The 17,456-nt window shown below is 37.9% G+C and overlaps 1 protein-coding gene across 1 annotated transcript in view; it reads left to right on the top strand.

The window, feature by feature from the left end:
• The window catches only part of KLF12 (Kruppel like factor 12), a 460,117-nt gene that overhangs the window by 198,700 nt on the left and 243,961 nt on the right, over positions 1 to 17,456 (top strand). The window contains 1 exon segment of the mRNA XM_036831128.1: positions 4,814 to 4,903. Within this exon segment, the coding sequence (XP_036687023.1) occupies positions 4,814 to 4,903 (90 nt within the window).

Genomic DNA, 17,456 nt, shown 5'->3' with positions numbered 1-17,456 from the left:
TATTTTCAAAACACTGGGTAGCAGATGAGATTACCATAGATTTTTCTGGATGTTGAACTCAGGATGGGACTCACTTGCTAAATTAATTACGAGATGTTTCTAGGATAGGAATGTATAATCTTATCAAGCGAAGGAAATATGTTGAAAGATTGATTTAAAGGAAAAAAAAAAAAGTGAAATAGCTTTGAAACCAGGGGCTTATTTGATCTCTTATTGTTATTCCCCAAACTGTTGATACTCACCTGTGACCAGAAGTTGCACATTCCTTTCAGTGACTAAATCAGTTCAGCCCTGAGAGGAACCATCGACTGAGATTCTAGAGCTCTTCTGTTGGGGCCTTCAATAAGGTGCTCATGTTTTTTTCCACGTTGATTTAGGGAGCACACAGAGGAAGATGGAGAGAGAAGGAGAGGGAGAGGAAGGGAGAGAGGGGTGTAGTGGTTGGGAGCTTAGCTTGGGCTCAGGCTCCTTTGGTTTGGAATCGAGCTGCACCACTTACTAATCGTGTGACCTTGGACAGTTTAACCTCCTTGTGTCTCAGATGCCTCATCTTCGGATAATAAAGCCTTGACCTCTTGGGTTGCTGTAAGGACTAAATGAGTACACGTCTCTTGGCACAGGGTCTAGTCCATAGTAAATATGCAAATAGCAGGTGTTGTTATTATGTTTGTTAGCAAGATAATAATAAAATGGTAGTTGTGTTATGCTACCTATTTTTGCGTAACAATAGATAATGGAAACTGTTGGCTGGGCATAATTCTAATCTCTTAGGTGTGTCGATCCTTAGGAAGAGCAGGGATTCACTCATTCTTTTGCATTTCCGCACAAATTTGGGGGTAGTATAAAACACATGTTTTCTCTGAAGAAAGGACCTATTGCTTGAACTGGCATACAGGTTTGGAAAACAATTGTTATTTTTGTTGGTTTTTATTGTTGTTATGGTAGAAGTGAGTCAAGAAAGGGGAGAGATTGACTTCTCTATGAAGTGGTTTTTAAGCAAAAGGCGAATTTCCTTACAATCTGATTCTTCTGCTTTTTCTGTAGGAAAAAGTACTCAGAGGATGATACTTTTAACCAGTTGGTATGCCTGCATTATAACCCGTGAAGAGTCTTTTCTGAACATGCCTTAATCAACTTGATGCAGTGAATCCTGAATTGCTTCTCATATGTCCCTTTGATCACTGTTGAACATAACACGGGTGTAGGGGTGAGGGCAATTCATATTTTTCATTACCTGTAGCCAAACATGGAGATTCAAGATGGAAACATGTTTAAGTGAATATGTCCTGTATCTTGAGAAATCAGAACAAATCCCAGTAGATATTTTTGGCTTATGAAGGGAAGCCTTGTTGAAAAATTTGGTCTGTTGAATGTCGACTAGCTGGCTCTTGATTACCCCAGCTGTGCAAAGTGGATGACGCACAGTCTGGAGGAGGGAGAGGAAAGAGACCTGCATTCTGGGAGTAGGAGGGCGGATTGTAGTAGTTGCCCTGGAAAGTCACCCCTGTTCTATGTTTTTATGAGAGAGGATCATTGAGCATCAGTCCTTTTCCTTCCTGCAGGTTCCATTCAGAATATTGTGAGATGCTAGGATTGATGACAGTTGTGTTTACATGTAGATGTATTTCTGATGTATTTGTGGGGAGGAAGGTGATCTCCACGTCTTACTCTTCCGCCAACTTGAAGGTCTCTTGACAGTTGTGTTTATACTGCTTTTGACTGGGAGAGCTACCGTCAGCTGTACTGCTGTGTTGCCAAACCTTATTTGGGAAATAGGAATATCCAGAGTACCATTCTCATCCAGTGCACATGTAATTGGTCAACAGCCAGCTAATAAATCTGATGATAAATTTGGCTGTAATTGATTGATACAATTTACTCATATGAAATAAGTAACATAGGTGTATAGATACGTGTGCATGAATATAAACACATATACGTAAATTATATAGGGTTGTATAATATCAAAATATTTGTTACAACATAAAGAGTACCATGTTACTAAAATTGATGACTAATCTTATTTACCTCTTGGGAATCAATTGAGCTATTGGATTCCCCAGCAAATGCGTTTTGATCAAGATCACGACAAGATACGTTTGACAGCAATTTCAAATTATCAGAGTTTATTACATATTTAAAGTCTGAAGTCAGTTGAGATTGCATGTATCTGATTTTTAGCTTAGAGAGAGAAATCTATCGATATTTTGTTCCAAGGACTACGTCCTCAATGCTGTACAATTACCATGTGCTCTGTAGAAACCACACACCTTCTTGGATGGTCTGGAATATGGTGTGATGCTCGGCCCTTCTCTTTATGCTAAACAAGGTCAGAATCAGGAATGCAGAGATTAATACACTTCATGTATATACAGTATAACTTTCAGGCATATGTACCGATCGAATCTGCGCTAGTTGCAAGAGTTTAATAATTAAGGATTGGGTTCCTTAGCTGTGAACATTGTTATTTATGGTGTTTATTATGGCTGTGCTGCGCTGATCCTGGAAAAATCAGGGAAAGAGAAATATTTGCCAGGCAAACTTCATTTCTTAAAAAAATGCTTGAAAATCTGTTTAATTATTTCACTTTTACATGAAACTGAAGTATAACCCTGTCTTTAACACATCTAGAATTATTCCAATACAACAACAACAAAAATTATAATGAAAACAGTGATATTTAAATATACTAAATAGCATGGGAACCCAGTCAGCTTTTTATGATTTATCCGTTTTTAACTTCAAAGACTCTGGTTAGCTTGCATTTTTTTTTTTTAAATGAATGGGTTGATCACAGCCAGCGAGGAAAACGGCTGAAGTCTATCAGCTGTAAATTGGTACAAAGCACTAAAAGGGACATTAGTCTCTAATCAGATTCTAACAGTTCATTAAACCTGCCTTTCCAGAATCGCTCTTTGTCTTTTCCCCTCCTTTGCAAGGCATCTTCTTCCCTTTCCATCTGGGCAAGACCTCCTCCGGGGTAGGAAGCATATCAACTCATCCTTCATTGTCTACCAACCAAACAGCCTACGGGAGGCTTTGTTAGGGTGGATTCCATGCTGCTGTGAAAGGCCCGGCAGTTGAGGGCTGCTGGCAGCAGGAAGGCTTTCCTGAGGTTGGGAGGTGGCAGACCAAGCTGGCTGCTTCCAAGCATGGAATCAAGTGACACATTGGGATTTGAGGTCCATGCCTGATATGTAAACAACCCACCAGCCTCCGTGAAAGGATTTTAAGCTTGGAACAAATGCACTGAGCTCACCAGTAATACCATAGTTCCTTCTGTCCTAAGCTATTAGGATGCAAAAATCCCCCCAAGATACGGACAGGTCAAAAGCAAACATGTAAAAACAATGATGTATCCTGCCAGTTTCAATAATATTGTACATTTCTAAGAGAGGAACGTGACAGTAATTTTTCTTCTTTTTATTACCTAACAGACTAGGTAGCATGGGATTTCTAAATGCTCATTAGTTAGCTGTAGCGTAAATTTGCTTTTTCTTCTTGCCGTTGATTTCTCTGAGCAAATATTTGTGATAAAAAGCCCCATACATTTTATTTCTCAGAGTATTTTTCTTAAACAAAAAGGAGAGTCAAGAAATGGGAGAAATAATTAGAGCTTCGCTATACTGCACTCTGTTGGTATTATTTGGTAATAAAAACGTTTAATTTATGATGTGTTGAAGTGAGAGTTGTTTTTATTTAACTGTCTGTTGGGGAGAAAAGCATCTCTATGAATGGCGAAAACCTGAAGGTTTAGAAGTGATATCAACCTTTGTCACCATGTAGGCAAAACATTTAGAAATGTCTCTCTTTTTCTTTTAATAAGACCACCTTAGTGTCATGTGGTTACATTCTATGACAGCAAAGACACTATTCTAAAAACTCAGTCAAACTCTGTCATTGTAATTTCTTGGTTTAGTCGGTATTTGAGGGTAAAGTTGGCATTCTCAACATATTTTAAAACATGAGCCTGATTTTGGCCTGAAGCAAGCACTGATGTGTGGCTTTCTGACTCCCGTCCTAGGTTGTTGACTTCAGAAAATCCCCGAAGCTGTGGAAATTAGTCAAAAAATAACCCTGATTTAATCTTTTTATAGATGTTTGAAATTCTGTTGAGCCACAATAGAAGTAAGGTTTTCCCTTCGAGAGGTGTTAAATGGAGCCAAACATATACCAGAACAGAAAACAAATTGTTGTTTATTCTTTGATTATAACTTCAGCTTAAGAATTCATCCTAATCCAAGATTTATGTTAGTTGTTTTTAAAGGAGATGTTTGCGGTTGAAAGGTAGAAATTTTCATTTGATCAGATATACCATGATACCGAATTCACTGTCGAGCATTATAGTATCTTGTATTTAAAATTATTTCGACTTTGGCAGTAATATGAGAGTATATAAATTATTTTGATCTGTCTTTTCCTTTATGGATTTCTGTATACAGTTCAACCTCCAGAGCTAAGGAAGAAAGAAACTTGCCTTGTATTTCCTTCCACGATTGCAAGTGTGATGAGTTATTCCGGCCTCGTATAAATTAATGTAAGGTTGCCTTACTCCAGTTTATTACCGTCTGACCTCCAACCCAGGGGTCATAGAATCAGACTGATTAATTCAAGTTCTTGGTCATTATTTCAAATGAAAGTTCAGAATGGGGGGATAATTGGTTATGCTGATATTCTCATTTAATTATACTATATTGTTAAAAAATTAGGTTAGCAGTACTAAATGTACTACATACAATGAAGGCAGACTCTACCAGCTGTCCTCTTCTGAACGCTTTATAGCTGAATTTCCCTCTCTCTTTTTTATTCTCAGAATATCAACACCTTTGAGAACAGAATGTTAATGCTTGATGGGATGCCGGCAGTCAGAGTCAAAACAGAGCTTTTGGAATCTGAACAAGGGGTAAGCAGAAGTTTCCGACGATGCCCCACCCCCTTCTCTTTAAGAGAGTGGAGTGTTTACCTCCAGAGTGTTCTAAGGTTTGCAGAACACTTCTGATTTTTCACTTGCTTCAGCTTTTCTCTCTTGAGTAAAAATCATCTGAGACCATGGTTGATTCTCACCCATTTGCAGCCTCAAATATTACTAACTTAGAAAAGATAACTTCTTGAATTTACGAAGGCATAGTGACCATACGGCTTTATTTAAATTGGTGAATGTTTTGGAAAGCTAGTTCAAATCCAACTCACAGAGGAAGTATTAAAAAAATAAGATGAGACTATAACCTCAATGTCAAGATAGTTTGGTTCTTACTAAGTTAGGAAATTACAGAGTACAGTTATGGGAATGTTACTGTTTTTGGATGGATTTCTCTTTTGACATTTGTTTTTACCCTTTTTTATAGATGATGAAATTTAGGTCAGTGAGTTTGAAAAGCACATAAAAGCAAAAGAAAGCTTATTGAGCAATAAGGTAGCCAAATTGACAGTTTATGGCTACTGAAAGTGTAAAGACTTAAGAGCATAGCTAGATTTTTTAAAAAAGGATGTGGGTGATTTTATAATTGTTAACATCTATAGCTTCACTAGTAAAAATCATAATCAGCGCGACGTGATCCCTTGCAGCATTGGCTGACCACCTTTTGTATTTAAGGGAGAAAGCACTGCCTATCTGTCTTACTAAACCAGCATCACAGAGGCAAGTACACGTGACTGCAAAAAGGACATCTATTAAATACATATTTAATCTTAATCTTATTTGTGTATCCCTTATTCAAAAAAACCAAAACAAAACATTAGCAGCGTTTTGAAATTGAGCAATCAGATTTAAGTGTTAATAAACTCTCACTCTTAACAACAGTCAGTACGCATGAGTTCTTCTGGGACCCCATTCAAGAGGTTAGGATACTGATATACCAAAATTATTTTGTAATGAGGACACTCGAGGGCAGGGATCTCGGTGGTTGCATTTAGAGGGTTCTCCAGTAACGTCCCCATTGCTGAGCACTCTGTGGCAGGGTGTATGGCATCTCGTAATATATTTCTCTTCCGTGTAGGTCAGTGTCTGAAACAGACCCCCATCACGTAGAACATATCATTTCATCTCTATGTTCAGCGTAGACTGTGGTAGCTCTGAAATGCACATTGTGGAGTATGTCAACCGAAAACATGACCCCACAGTCTACGTGACATAATGACTGATTCACAGAGATTTAACCCCAGACTTAGGCAGTAGAGCATCATGAAAGAAAAGACTATGTGTTGGTTATTAATAATTGCTTATTCGTTGTAGACAAACCTTCAGAAAAAGTCATGTGTTCACCTGGATTTTCTAGCCTGACATTCATCAAGTTAAACTCTATATCCCCCAAACTAAGTAGTTCTTTACCTTTGTTTTTTTAACCAAACCACAGAAGGATGTGTTTTATTTCTTAGGAGTTCTGTTTTCTTAATCTAAATGCATTAGCATCAGTTTAATAAAATAAATTCCTACGTACCCCGTGTTTAAGTTTAACAAAACATACAGACTGTAACATCTTATTTGGAGAAGGCAGCCTGATGGAAAAGTGAAAACGGTATATTTCACAATGTCGCTTTTATTTCACAGTATGTTCTTCAACTTAAATAACAGTAAATCTGTTCAAGTCATACATGTTGGAGGGAGACAAAAAAGTACAGAAAACCAGTCAGAATGTGTTACCTGGGCTACTAGGCAAAGCCAGGATAGTGCATTGTTGTCACCAGTCCTGGGAATCTTTAAGAACATCTAGGTACGTCTCTCTCCTTTACTATCATTTTCCAGTTTTAAGGTAAGGTTTGCATGAAAGATTTAAGTATACAAAAAATGAAAGCCAATATTCCCAGGGGTTTTACAGTGTGAATAAGAAACTCATGTCACATTATTTATAGAAAGTATTTTTCTGTCCTCAAATAGGGACAGGAAAAATTGTAGGTTCTAGGTTTTACTTAATGCCTGTTCATTAAAATCAGTTTTCTTCCTTGTGAATGGAGCTGATGTTGGTATTTTAACCCTAATTTAGAATGTGTATGTTGGAGGGGAATAGAAACTTCATTTACTCTTTTCCTTAGTCTCGTATATACTTTTCTTAAGTATATGACACGCAAACTTTTGTTCTCTTTTACAGCAAAGCTTTAAGAGAAGCAGACCACAGTGTTTAATGAAATGTATTATGATTTAACTATTTATAGAATACAATTAATTTGTACTTAGTCATTTGTAATAATTTAAATCAACTCTCCTTTAAACAGCTGAAATCTTGAATTTTAGTGAACTTTATTTTTGGTCCCTTTACTGGAGTTTTTCATTGCGGATGATGGGATGGGTGATAATACTGTGTAATTTCAGAATCTCAGAACTACTTTTAGATAAGGAGTGCTAGAATTCTGAAGATTTCTTGATTTCCATCTTACGGAACTCTTTCCTCATTGAGTATTAAAAGCTGGTTGAAGTTTGATTCTTCATAAGAAAATGTGAACATATTGGTGACATTAAAATCATCACATGTGTGATTATGGGCTTTTGAAAAAGATGAGATGTTAGTTACAGTGAACAAAACATTATAGAAATGTATCTGTGCATCACAACAATGAATGGGAAAGCCTGAAGCTTATGCATTAGTGGGATTCTGTAATCACTCTGGAAACCTAGTTTTGAGACTCTTCCATCAGCGTTAAGGGGAAAAAAAGTTAGTCTGCCTTTCAGGCTACAAGGCAGTATTGTAAAGATCTGCTACTTTACATGGACCTCCTGTCTCAGGGCACCATGAAGGCATCTGCTCCTTCTCTCTTTCTTGTCATAAATAGTCCCTTAGGTCTTTGGCTGTCAGCTGGTCTCTGCATGTGTCCCCTCCTCTCCAAGGAATTCAGGACTGGATGAGCACATTTCAGAGCTTAAAGAAAGACTGTGGAACAGGTCGAGGTTGGCCACTCTGCTTTCTCTTCTCTGAAAACTTCTGGCTGCCTTGCCTCATCCCCTTAATAGTTTTGTGGTGTGTGTATGTGGTCCCATCTCTTCAATCAGATTATAAGCTCTCAGAGGGCAAGAACTATTCCTTGTGTTTTTCTCGTAGTTCCTGGCACGTGGTAAGTGCTCAGAAAATACGTGCTTTATTAAACTTGTCCAGGCATTATAACTGGCATGGTGTAAAATATGAAACCAGTCAATAGCTACTTATAAACCTGCTCTGTCTACCTCATAGGGTTGTTGTGAACATAAAAATAAGAATTGGAAATATTGGAAATAATAGATTCCCTTTGGTGGCAGTCTTCATCTTGTAGCCATGTGAACTGGATAGAGAAGAGTGGCTGATTCAGACCGTCTCTGTGTGCCTGACTTCTGTTTGGAACCCTTAGTTTTGTGGTATTGAAGTCGATCATTATTGCAGTCTCCTGAAATGTGACTTAAGTTTTCTTCAACCTTCTTGGTAATACAGCGCATGCTACTACGTGGTCCATGGCAAGGTCATGTGCTCTGGTGGTATACTTCAGGGGCACAGCATGGAGTGGTGGAGTGACTTTGTCTGTGACCTTTGGTGCTTGTGTCCTGCTGTTATAAGAGCTTCCCAAATGTGCTCTCAGCCTTTGGATGTTCTAAGGTGTTGTTAAACCCAGGACTAAAGCAGGAAGAGGAATGCTAGAATTTGTAAACCCCAGAGATAAGGCGGTGTGCAGAGAACAGGCACCACCTCAAAGACATAAAACGTGGTTTTATTCCCGGCCCTGCAGCTCCCTGGCTGGAACGGCATTGGGAAGGAGCTGCCCATCTCCAGGACTCTATGTCTTCATCTGTGCAGTGGGGATGTTAGAGACGAGACCTTCCAAATTCAGTCTGGCGGTCTTTGATTCTGGTAACAGGCATGGAGTGAGAGAAGGCATTTCCCATGATGAGTCTAAAAGTGATACTGCAGTGAAACTGCCTGTGTGTGGAAGTAGAAATGCACAGACTGTAAAGTGAGACAGACCTGAGTTAAGATGCTTCCTCAGCCGTCTCTGTCCCCCTGTTCCTCCTCATCTGGGAAGTGAAGTGAACCGTCCAGCCTCGCAAGGGCCTGACTGCACGTGGTGGGTGCTCAAGAAATGTTCTCCTTTTGAGGAAAAATAGGATTATAAAGGGCCCCATTGCTTCACTTTCCATTGCTGCAGTTCTCATTGGTACTTAGCAGAGGTTTCAACATCTGCATTAATTTATAATCCTAAGAGAGGACTTCAGGTAAATCTTAAATCTTAAGCTTTGTTTTTGTATTTTAATTTTTATTTAAGCGTATCTGGAGAAATGTTGCAAATTCGGATTAGATTTTATCATGTAAAAAAGTAGAATGATGAAGCCAGAAATCAGTTATTATTTTAACACAGAAGTGATACCGCTTGGTGTGATAATGCTATTTGGCCATAATTTTTAAAAAAGGAGTCTGAGTTCGCATACTTTAAAGACTTGTTGGTGTATTTCCAGATGAAATAATTTGATGTCTGGGATGTGCTGCAAAATAAAAAGGGAGGGTGGAATGGATGGGGATGGAGATGCAGTAAGATTGGTCATGGTTCCATCATTACTGAAGCTGGATGATGGGTGCAAGGGGACTTGTTTAACTGTTCTGCCTAATCTTATATATGTTTGAAATTCTTTAAAGTAAAATGTTTAAAACAGCTCTCTCAATAAAAATATGAAAAATACATAGGCATCAGAGGGAGTCGGGAAAGAATCATTCCTCACTCAGTCACCCTCGCTCTTCGTGTTCTAAGGCCTGAGGGGTCTGCCGCAGGGATGGAGCGGACCTGAGTTCCTCCTCCAACCACGAGGGTGTTGGAGCCCTTGGTTTCTCCTCCTCTCTCTCCTCTTGTAGAAGCAGGTGCAGTCCTGATCCGCGGGCTTGTAGGCAGAGGGAAGTGGCAATAGCATGGCTGAGAGAGAGAAGGAGAAGGGATGTTCTGCCCATTTTAAGTGTTCCGAGCAGTTGGTAATTGGGTGATAAAAGACCCCTCTGTGTGACACTGTGGGAGACGGCCTAAGGTGGCTTTACCACAGCCCGGGAGCTGGGGAGGGGACAGGTATGGCAGCGGATAGGTATGGTTCCGTGGCTTCCTAGCAGAAAATATCAGCCCTGGTCGGACCAGAGATCTCTGAGCGCTCTAATTTTAGAGGTAGGACAAAAGAGAATAATGGTTCTTTCCCCTGGAGGCTTGCAGTGCTTTTGCAAACCGTTCAGTAGGACGTTCATAGCAAGGTGTTGAAGACATTTCTGTATCAAGGAGAACTAGCGCCGTTAAGGCGACTGTATTGTCACGTCCTCAAGAGCAGAGCTAATGCTTTTTGTTTCTCGTTATTCCTCATCCTCCCAGCGCAGGGAGCTGATGCTTAGGCAGAGCTCAGCAAAGAGCGATCAATTCAGATGCTGTTTATTGTAATTGGGAGCCAGTGTCAACGGCAGAATTGAGATTTCGAGGCAGGTGCCATTTTGGAAAAGCTGCCAATCCTTAGGTTTGATAAACAAAGAGAAACAGGTGCAAGTGTTGTAGCTGAACCTACATGTGTGCTATGCAGTGCTGATTGGAGACTGGCAGTTACATTAAAATTCAGTAGCTTTAGAGAAAAAAACTCCACAACGCGTCTACCTTCTTTTCCCTCACTAAACCACTATGTTTAACTTAACATAAAAGATTTAATATACATGAGTGTGTCAAGGCTTAGTAAGACAGTGTTACTTTAATGACTATCAGAAGAGAATGAGAAGACATTATAAAAATGCCACTTGCGTTTCCCTTCCACAGTGCCTCATTATTACCCCCCCCCCCCCCACTGTGGGAACAGGGGCCAGCATAGCTAGTAAATCGGTAGAATTATCTTAGACATATGATGTTGCTTATCACTTAATATTCTCTGATGACCCACTGCTTGAAATCTTTTGATCTGTAGTCCAATCTTTGCATGTCACTACCTGGCTTCAAAGAAAAGCATACGCAGAAGCTATGTTATTGCTAATATAAGAAGACCATTATTTTTTTTAAAAGCAGGAAAAAATATCTGCACTTGCAAAACTCATATTTTAGGGAAGGGTTGTCCTCCTCTGTAGAAGCGGAGTTGGACTGATTTTAATAATGTCAGAATGGCCAGTAAATGTATTAATAGAAAGAATTGAAAATCAATGAGCTGTGATAGTAATTACAGATAGTACCCAAGGGAAATATAGCAGGCAGCAAGATCCTTTCCCTCGGGCCCTGCCCTGGGCAAAGCTATGAAGCTGATAATTCTGCCCTCCTTCTTTCCCATTAGCAATGTACTTTCTCCTTCAACTTTATTCCCTTCCGCCTGCCATCCAGACACCCTTGACCCTCTGTGCAGTGGTAGTTCTTGGTATCCACAGATGACCAGTTCTAACTGCAGTCGTATTCATTGAGGCGAATGTGAAATGCTATTCTTTCCAAGCATTATTTGCATTTGCACGGGGTCAGTGCTTTGTAAAAAGGAACACTTTTTGAAGAAATTTCATGCTCTGAGTAATTTGGGAATTTTGATTTGGGGGAAATGAACCTTTCCAAAATATTTCAGCTTATGAATGATTGTGTTCTCCTTCATGTACTAGTCTCTGTAGTAGAATCAGGAAAAAAAAATCTGGAGCATGAGGTGTATATTTCTCTGTATCTAGGTGTGTTTTCTTATACTAATCTTTATATACTGATTCATAGTCTGTAAAGTGCCTCACAAAAATATCTTATTTAGCCCTTGGAGGACTTTTTGCTCCTGACTGTGAGGGATTAACTGCTGGTGGGTAAAAACCTCCCACCATAAACACTAGAAAACCAGACAAAATACATGAAATGTTTTTCACATATTGGGCAACAGGCAGTTAAGGGCTGTGATCCCTGGGACGTGGGGCGAGAAAGGGGGTGATTCTAGTATTGCCTCAACCTCCTGCCTGGAGGCAAACAGGTGGGGCGGACCCAGAGAGGGTCTAACAGTCACACCGAGCTAGGCAGGCAGGGTTCGGCATTTGGAGAGGTCAAGGCAATTAATTTTTAAAGAGAACAATAACAGAGAGGACGGGGTTGTACAAAGAGAGGGCTCTGGGGATCTTCAAACTGGTCCCTTTAAGGGTTTTGCTAAGTAATGATCTGCCTGTGTGAGGAGGAAGGCAAGGAAAGAACAAGGATGGCAATGGGTGGAACGATTCTTGGATTTCACATAAAATTCACAAAAACCATATGGGAGAGACCTCTTCATACATGGGCATTTGGTAGAGGTCTCAGAAGGGCCACAGCTTAGTAATGGGGCTGAATTAGTTCCGTGATAGTCTGGTCTGGACCTTTCCATGACAGAAAGGATCAGACTGATCTGCAAGGTACTTAGTTGTGCCAGAACAAAATCCAGCAGTCTCAAAGGAAGACAGATCTAGCCTTCAATAATGTAAAAGTAACACTGTCTTGGCATTTGATCAAAATTGATCATATAGAAAAAAAATTTAAAAAACTGAACAGAGTCTCAGTGACCTATGGAACAATCCCAAGTTTTCTAATATATGTACAATTGGACTCTCAGGAGGAGGGGAGGGCCAGAAAAAATACTTGAACAAAGAAATGGCTGGACATGATCCAAATGTGATGAAAACTATAAACCCACAAATCCAAGTTCAGCCCCAAGCAAAAGAAATCATGCCAAAGCATATAATAATCAAATTGCTGAAAACAGGTAATGAAGAGTAGTCTTAACAGCAGCCAGGGGAGAAGGAGGAAATATACCTGACCTACAGGGGAACAAAAATCAGACTTCTTATCAGACACCATTCAGGGCAGAAGAAAGAACTTCCTTAGGTAGCAGTAAAAGGACACTAGATAGGAATTTGGATCAACACAAGGAAATGAAGAGCACTCAAAATGGCAAATACCTAGGCAAATATAAAAGATTAAAAAAAAATTTAGGGGAAAATTGCTCAAAGCAAACATAATAACAATGCATTATAACATATATTGAAGGAAAATGAGTAACAACAGTAGCACAGAAATGGGAGGATGGAAGGAAGGATACTGTTGTGCGTGTGTGAAGAGTTGTGGTATCATTTGAAGGTAGTCTGTGTTAAGTTAAAGGTGTAACACTGTAAATCCTAGAGCAACCCCCCTACACACACACACACCCACCCACAAAAGAAAACAACCAGATAGTAGCTAATAAATCAGTGGTAGAGATGAATTGGAAACATTTGAAAAGGTACTCAACGTTATTTAAAAGAGAGCAAGAAAAGAGGAAAAATGAACAAAGAACAGATAGGAGAAATAGAAAACAAATAGCAAGGTAGTGCATTTAAACACAACACCTTGATTATTGTGTGAAATGCAAATGGTTGAAGCACTTCATCTAAAAAACAGATTGTCAGATTGGAACTAAAAGTAAGACCCAACTACACGCTATCTACAGGAAACTCCCTTTAAAGATACAGATAGGGTAAAAGTAAAAAAATCAAGAGTAGTCGAAATTATGAAACAGAAAATGGAATGGTGGTTGTGGGGTGTTAGGTGGAGGCGGACCTGGGGAGTAGTTTGATGAGGAGAGAGTTTCCGTTTTGTGAGATGAAAAAACTGTAGAGCTCTGTTACAACAACAGTGTGAATGCAGTTGACACTACTGAACTGCACATATAAAAATGGTTAAGAGGGTAAATTTTATAGTATGTATTCATTACCACAATGAAAAATAAAAAAAACATTTAAAACCCCAGGGAGCTGTTGTTTACAATTGTCCAAGAGACAGTTTAGTATGGATTACTGAACTGAATGGCTGAAGGAGAACTTCAGCAGAAATTGCTTCAGGTAGTTCAAATGGGAAGGGACTTTTTAAAAAATCTGTTTGTTATAGCAGCAGCCATGTGTGAGTAAATGGCCCTAGTTTTACTTAAAACGGCCACTTCTTAAATGAAGGTTGGCTTTGACAACACCCTTCTTCTGACCCTGGAGGAAGAAGTTTTATATGAAAAGTGAGGTTACAGTTGAGGAACCAGGCAGGGGTTATGAGTGCCAAGCCTCTGAGCAGCTGAATATTTAAGGATAGCTTGTATTCAGCCCTCCGTATCCGGCGTTCCTCCGTATCTGTGTTCCGCATCCGCAGATTCAAGCAAGGTGGATCATGTAGTATTTACTGTTGGAAACAGTTGATGCGGAAGAGGACCCATGTTGTTCCAGAGTCAGCTGTGTCTGTGTTTAGTCATCACAGACCTATTGATTGCCAGTCCTGTCGATCATCCAGATCAGAAACATAATTCTTATGTCTGGTAACATTTTTATCATTGAAAAATTCAAATATATAAAAAACCCATCAAGAAGAAAATAAAAGGCATGATCACACTACCTTGAAATAAAAGCTGGAGGGGGGGGGGAAACATCACATTTGAAATAATTGAAAATATTAAAACTGGTTGGATATCTGATTATATTAAAAATGACTTAACTGTTTTGGATTTGAAAAAAAAAAGCTGTTAATAGTTTAGAATTTTTTCTTCCAGGAAATTAATAATTCTGTAATAGACATTCTTTTATACAAACAAAAAGTAAAAGGATAGGAAAAGATGTATCATGTATACACCAAATAATAACAAAAAAACAAAACTGCAATGCCTGTATTATTATTAGAGAAAATAGACTTAGGGACAAGGGGAACCAGAGATAAAATAAAACATCTCATAAGATAAGAGAGTCAATTCATTAAGAGGACATAACAGTACAAGTTGCTTTTTTACCTTAGTAAACCCTTGAGTCAATATAATATTATCCCTATTAGTCATTAAAATTGCAGAGATATTGTATGTCCAAGGTCACATCACCAGTAAGTAACAGGCATGTAACTGGAGTTCATGTATTCTGAATCAGAATCTTTTCATATGGCAAGCTGTCCTTGATAGTATTATAACTAGTCATCACATTGGAAGTGATCTGATTTCAAATAATTTCCACTACAATATTAATATTTAAGACAAATTTTAGATCTTATGAAAAGTTTTAATTCAGTACTCCAATAAATGCAGATTTACCAACAGAGGTTCAATGCCCAGTGCACACAGTAGCATGAAATAAATATGAACTCTTGGAATCTCTCTTTTACCTTAATTATGTAGGATTAAAAAATATTTTACTACTTACTGTATGTTTGTTTTAATATAAAATAATGTTTTCAAAAATTTAATAGTAGGTAAAAATGTGCAAAAATATTCCCTGCTCATCACATTGGCAAAATTTTATTTCACTGTGTGTCTATCAATTTTAGAAATCAACAAATTGAGCAGAGCTGACAGCACATATTAGATGCACCTTCTAGAAAGCTCTGTCTCTCTGTCATAGTATTTTGAGAACCCAGAATTTCATAAATATGTAACATCAGGATGTCAACAGTTACTCTTTTTTCATTGCTTTACAAATTATGTCAGAGTCGTCGCTGAGGAAAATATATACTTTGCTACCAAGGCACATTCGACCTGGTGATAATTTTGATCAATTTAGCGTCTTGCTGAATGGTCGTGTCTGTGGCCTGTGGAGAAATGAATTTGTCTCTAATCTGCTGGTCAGTCCTTTTTCTTCTCTTAAGGGCATAATGTCAGAAGATTTTCTTAATGAAGAAATATGTACTTCTCGTCAGTCGTAAATGAACGGTGAAGTTCAGATGACTCATGGTCCCCATGACCAATTCTATTTCCAACTTTCCAAGTTTAATTTCACTGTTATGCTCTTGTCATAACTAATTATATCTTTTTCAATAAAGCCATGCACCTAATGATTGAGATTATTTAGTCTTAAAGCCTATATCTACTAAACAAGACAATCTTACTGTTCTTTACAATCAAGATAAAGAATGTACTGTTCTTAGGTTCGTTTTTTAAAGACCTCGGTTATATACTTTTTAACTTTCAGATTGAAAGAAATTAATACAACTGTGGGTTTAAAATCTGCACCCTCCCTTGGCTAAGTCAGTTATAACAAGGTAGTAGAATAAGTCTCTTGGGTCACTTCAAGTGATAAATTTCATATAAAGATGAGTATTCAGACCATTTACAAATGAATCATCAGTATATTACTCTATTTACTGAAAAAAATAAAGAGGCAAAGTGTTTGAGGTGAAGTATTTTCTGTGAATAATGCAGTGGCTACTGGCACCTTTTAGGGACCTGACAGTCTGGACATTATTTTCCCGCCCATACACATGACCTTCTCAGGTATAAGATCATATATTTTTTTCCCCCAGTGAATATTGTACTTACTAAAAATTTATATATTTTGCTGAAAATTTCTTCAGTCTTTACCATGAACTATTTTGCAAAGGAACGTGATTTTCATACCCATCATCATTATTAATATGGTAAATAAATACCAATGATATGGCAAAACTCTTAATGTCTACTGTTTTATCAAGTCATAAAATAGATGTAGAGACAGTTATCTCTTTCCATTCACCTTGCGTGACTGTATACTCTCAATTTGCTCTCATTTCCCTCCCAACAAATTTTATTTGCCACAGTGACTTCTGATTTCCACGTTGACAATCCATAAATATGTAAAAGTGGAGATTTTGCCTTTGTCCTCTTTGGATTATTGTTCTTGGGGTACATTCACATTTCTGTGCAGTGTTTTTGAATGACTGAAATGTTTCTGAGAAGGATGTGAAACATTTTCCTATATTTAAATTCAGGTGTAATAAAGGGTATAGAGTTCAGCTGGGTTAATGAAATTATATACATAATGCTTAGCATAGTACACTGTGTATTAAGTAATCAATAAAAAACAACTGCTCTTGGAATTGTTATTGTTAGTCTGAATTTCTCCTTAATTTCATTATGTAAAGTACGTTGCCTATGTAAATTATAATATATGTTCATTTATTCACATGGATTTTGGTGATGGTCCAAAGTCACACTGTTTCATATGACTCCATTATCAATTAAAAAATGGTACTGTCAATTTATGTTTACACAATAGAAATAATATATATTGTGTTATTAACACCTGCCTTTATGCATAATTCGCATTTAAAAATAAATCTTTAGTTCTGTATTCTTGAATTTTACTCTGAAATACTATATCTTATTGTATGCAGCTAACTTTCCTTAAGCATAAAGAACAAGAAACAATTGTTACTGTAGAAAGCACTTGAAATTTTATTCAGAAGCATATGTGGCCATGATAGTTAAAGGAGTAGTGGTTTAAAAATAACTTTCTGTTTTGTAAAACAAAACTGAACTAACTCTTTTCTAGTGAATATTTATAAAGTATTTTATTTCAAACTCCTATTTCCACAAAGACAAAGTTATATTGCCACCATTCAAAATCTCCATTGTCTTGGAAAATGTTTCTTCTACAAAAGTATAGGAGAACTATGAGGCAAAAATAGTACATGCTATGTAATGTGACCAGTTTCCTAAATTAGTATCTTTTGCTTTTTCTTATAGGAAAAATGATACATATTGTTATGCTGTAACACTCTGAAATCACTGGGGAAAAAAGTCACCAAGTAGTTGATATTATTAGTTT

This window comes from Balaenoptera musculus, chromosome 18 (genome assembly GCF_009873245.2).
Source record: "Balaenoptera musculus isolate JJ_BM4_2016_0621 chromosome 18, mBalMus1.pri.v3, whole genome shotgun sequence".
In the NCBI taxonomy this organism is placed as follows: domain Eukaryota; kingdom Metazoa; phylum Chordata; class Mammalia; order Artiodactyla; family Balaenopteridae; genus Balaenoptera; species Balaenoptera musculus.
The sequence above is the reverse complement of the archived record's forward strand: the minus strand, read 5'-3'. Positions and strand labels throughout refer to the sequence as shown.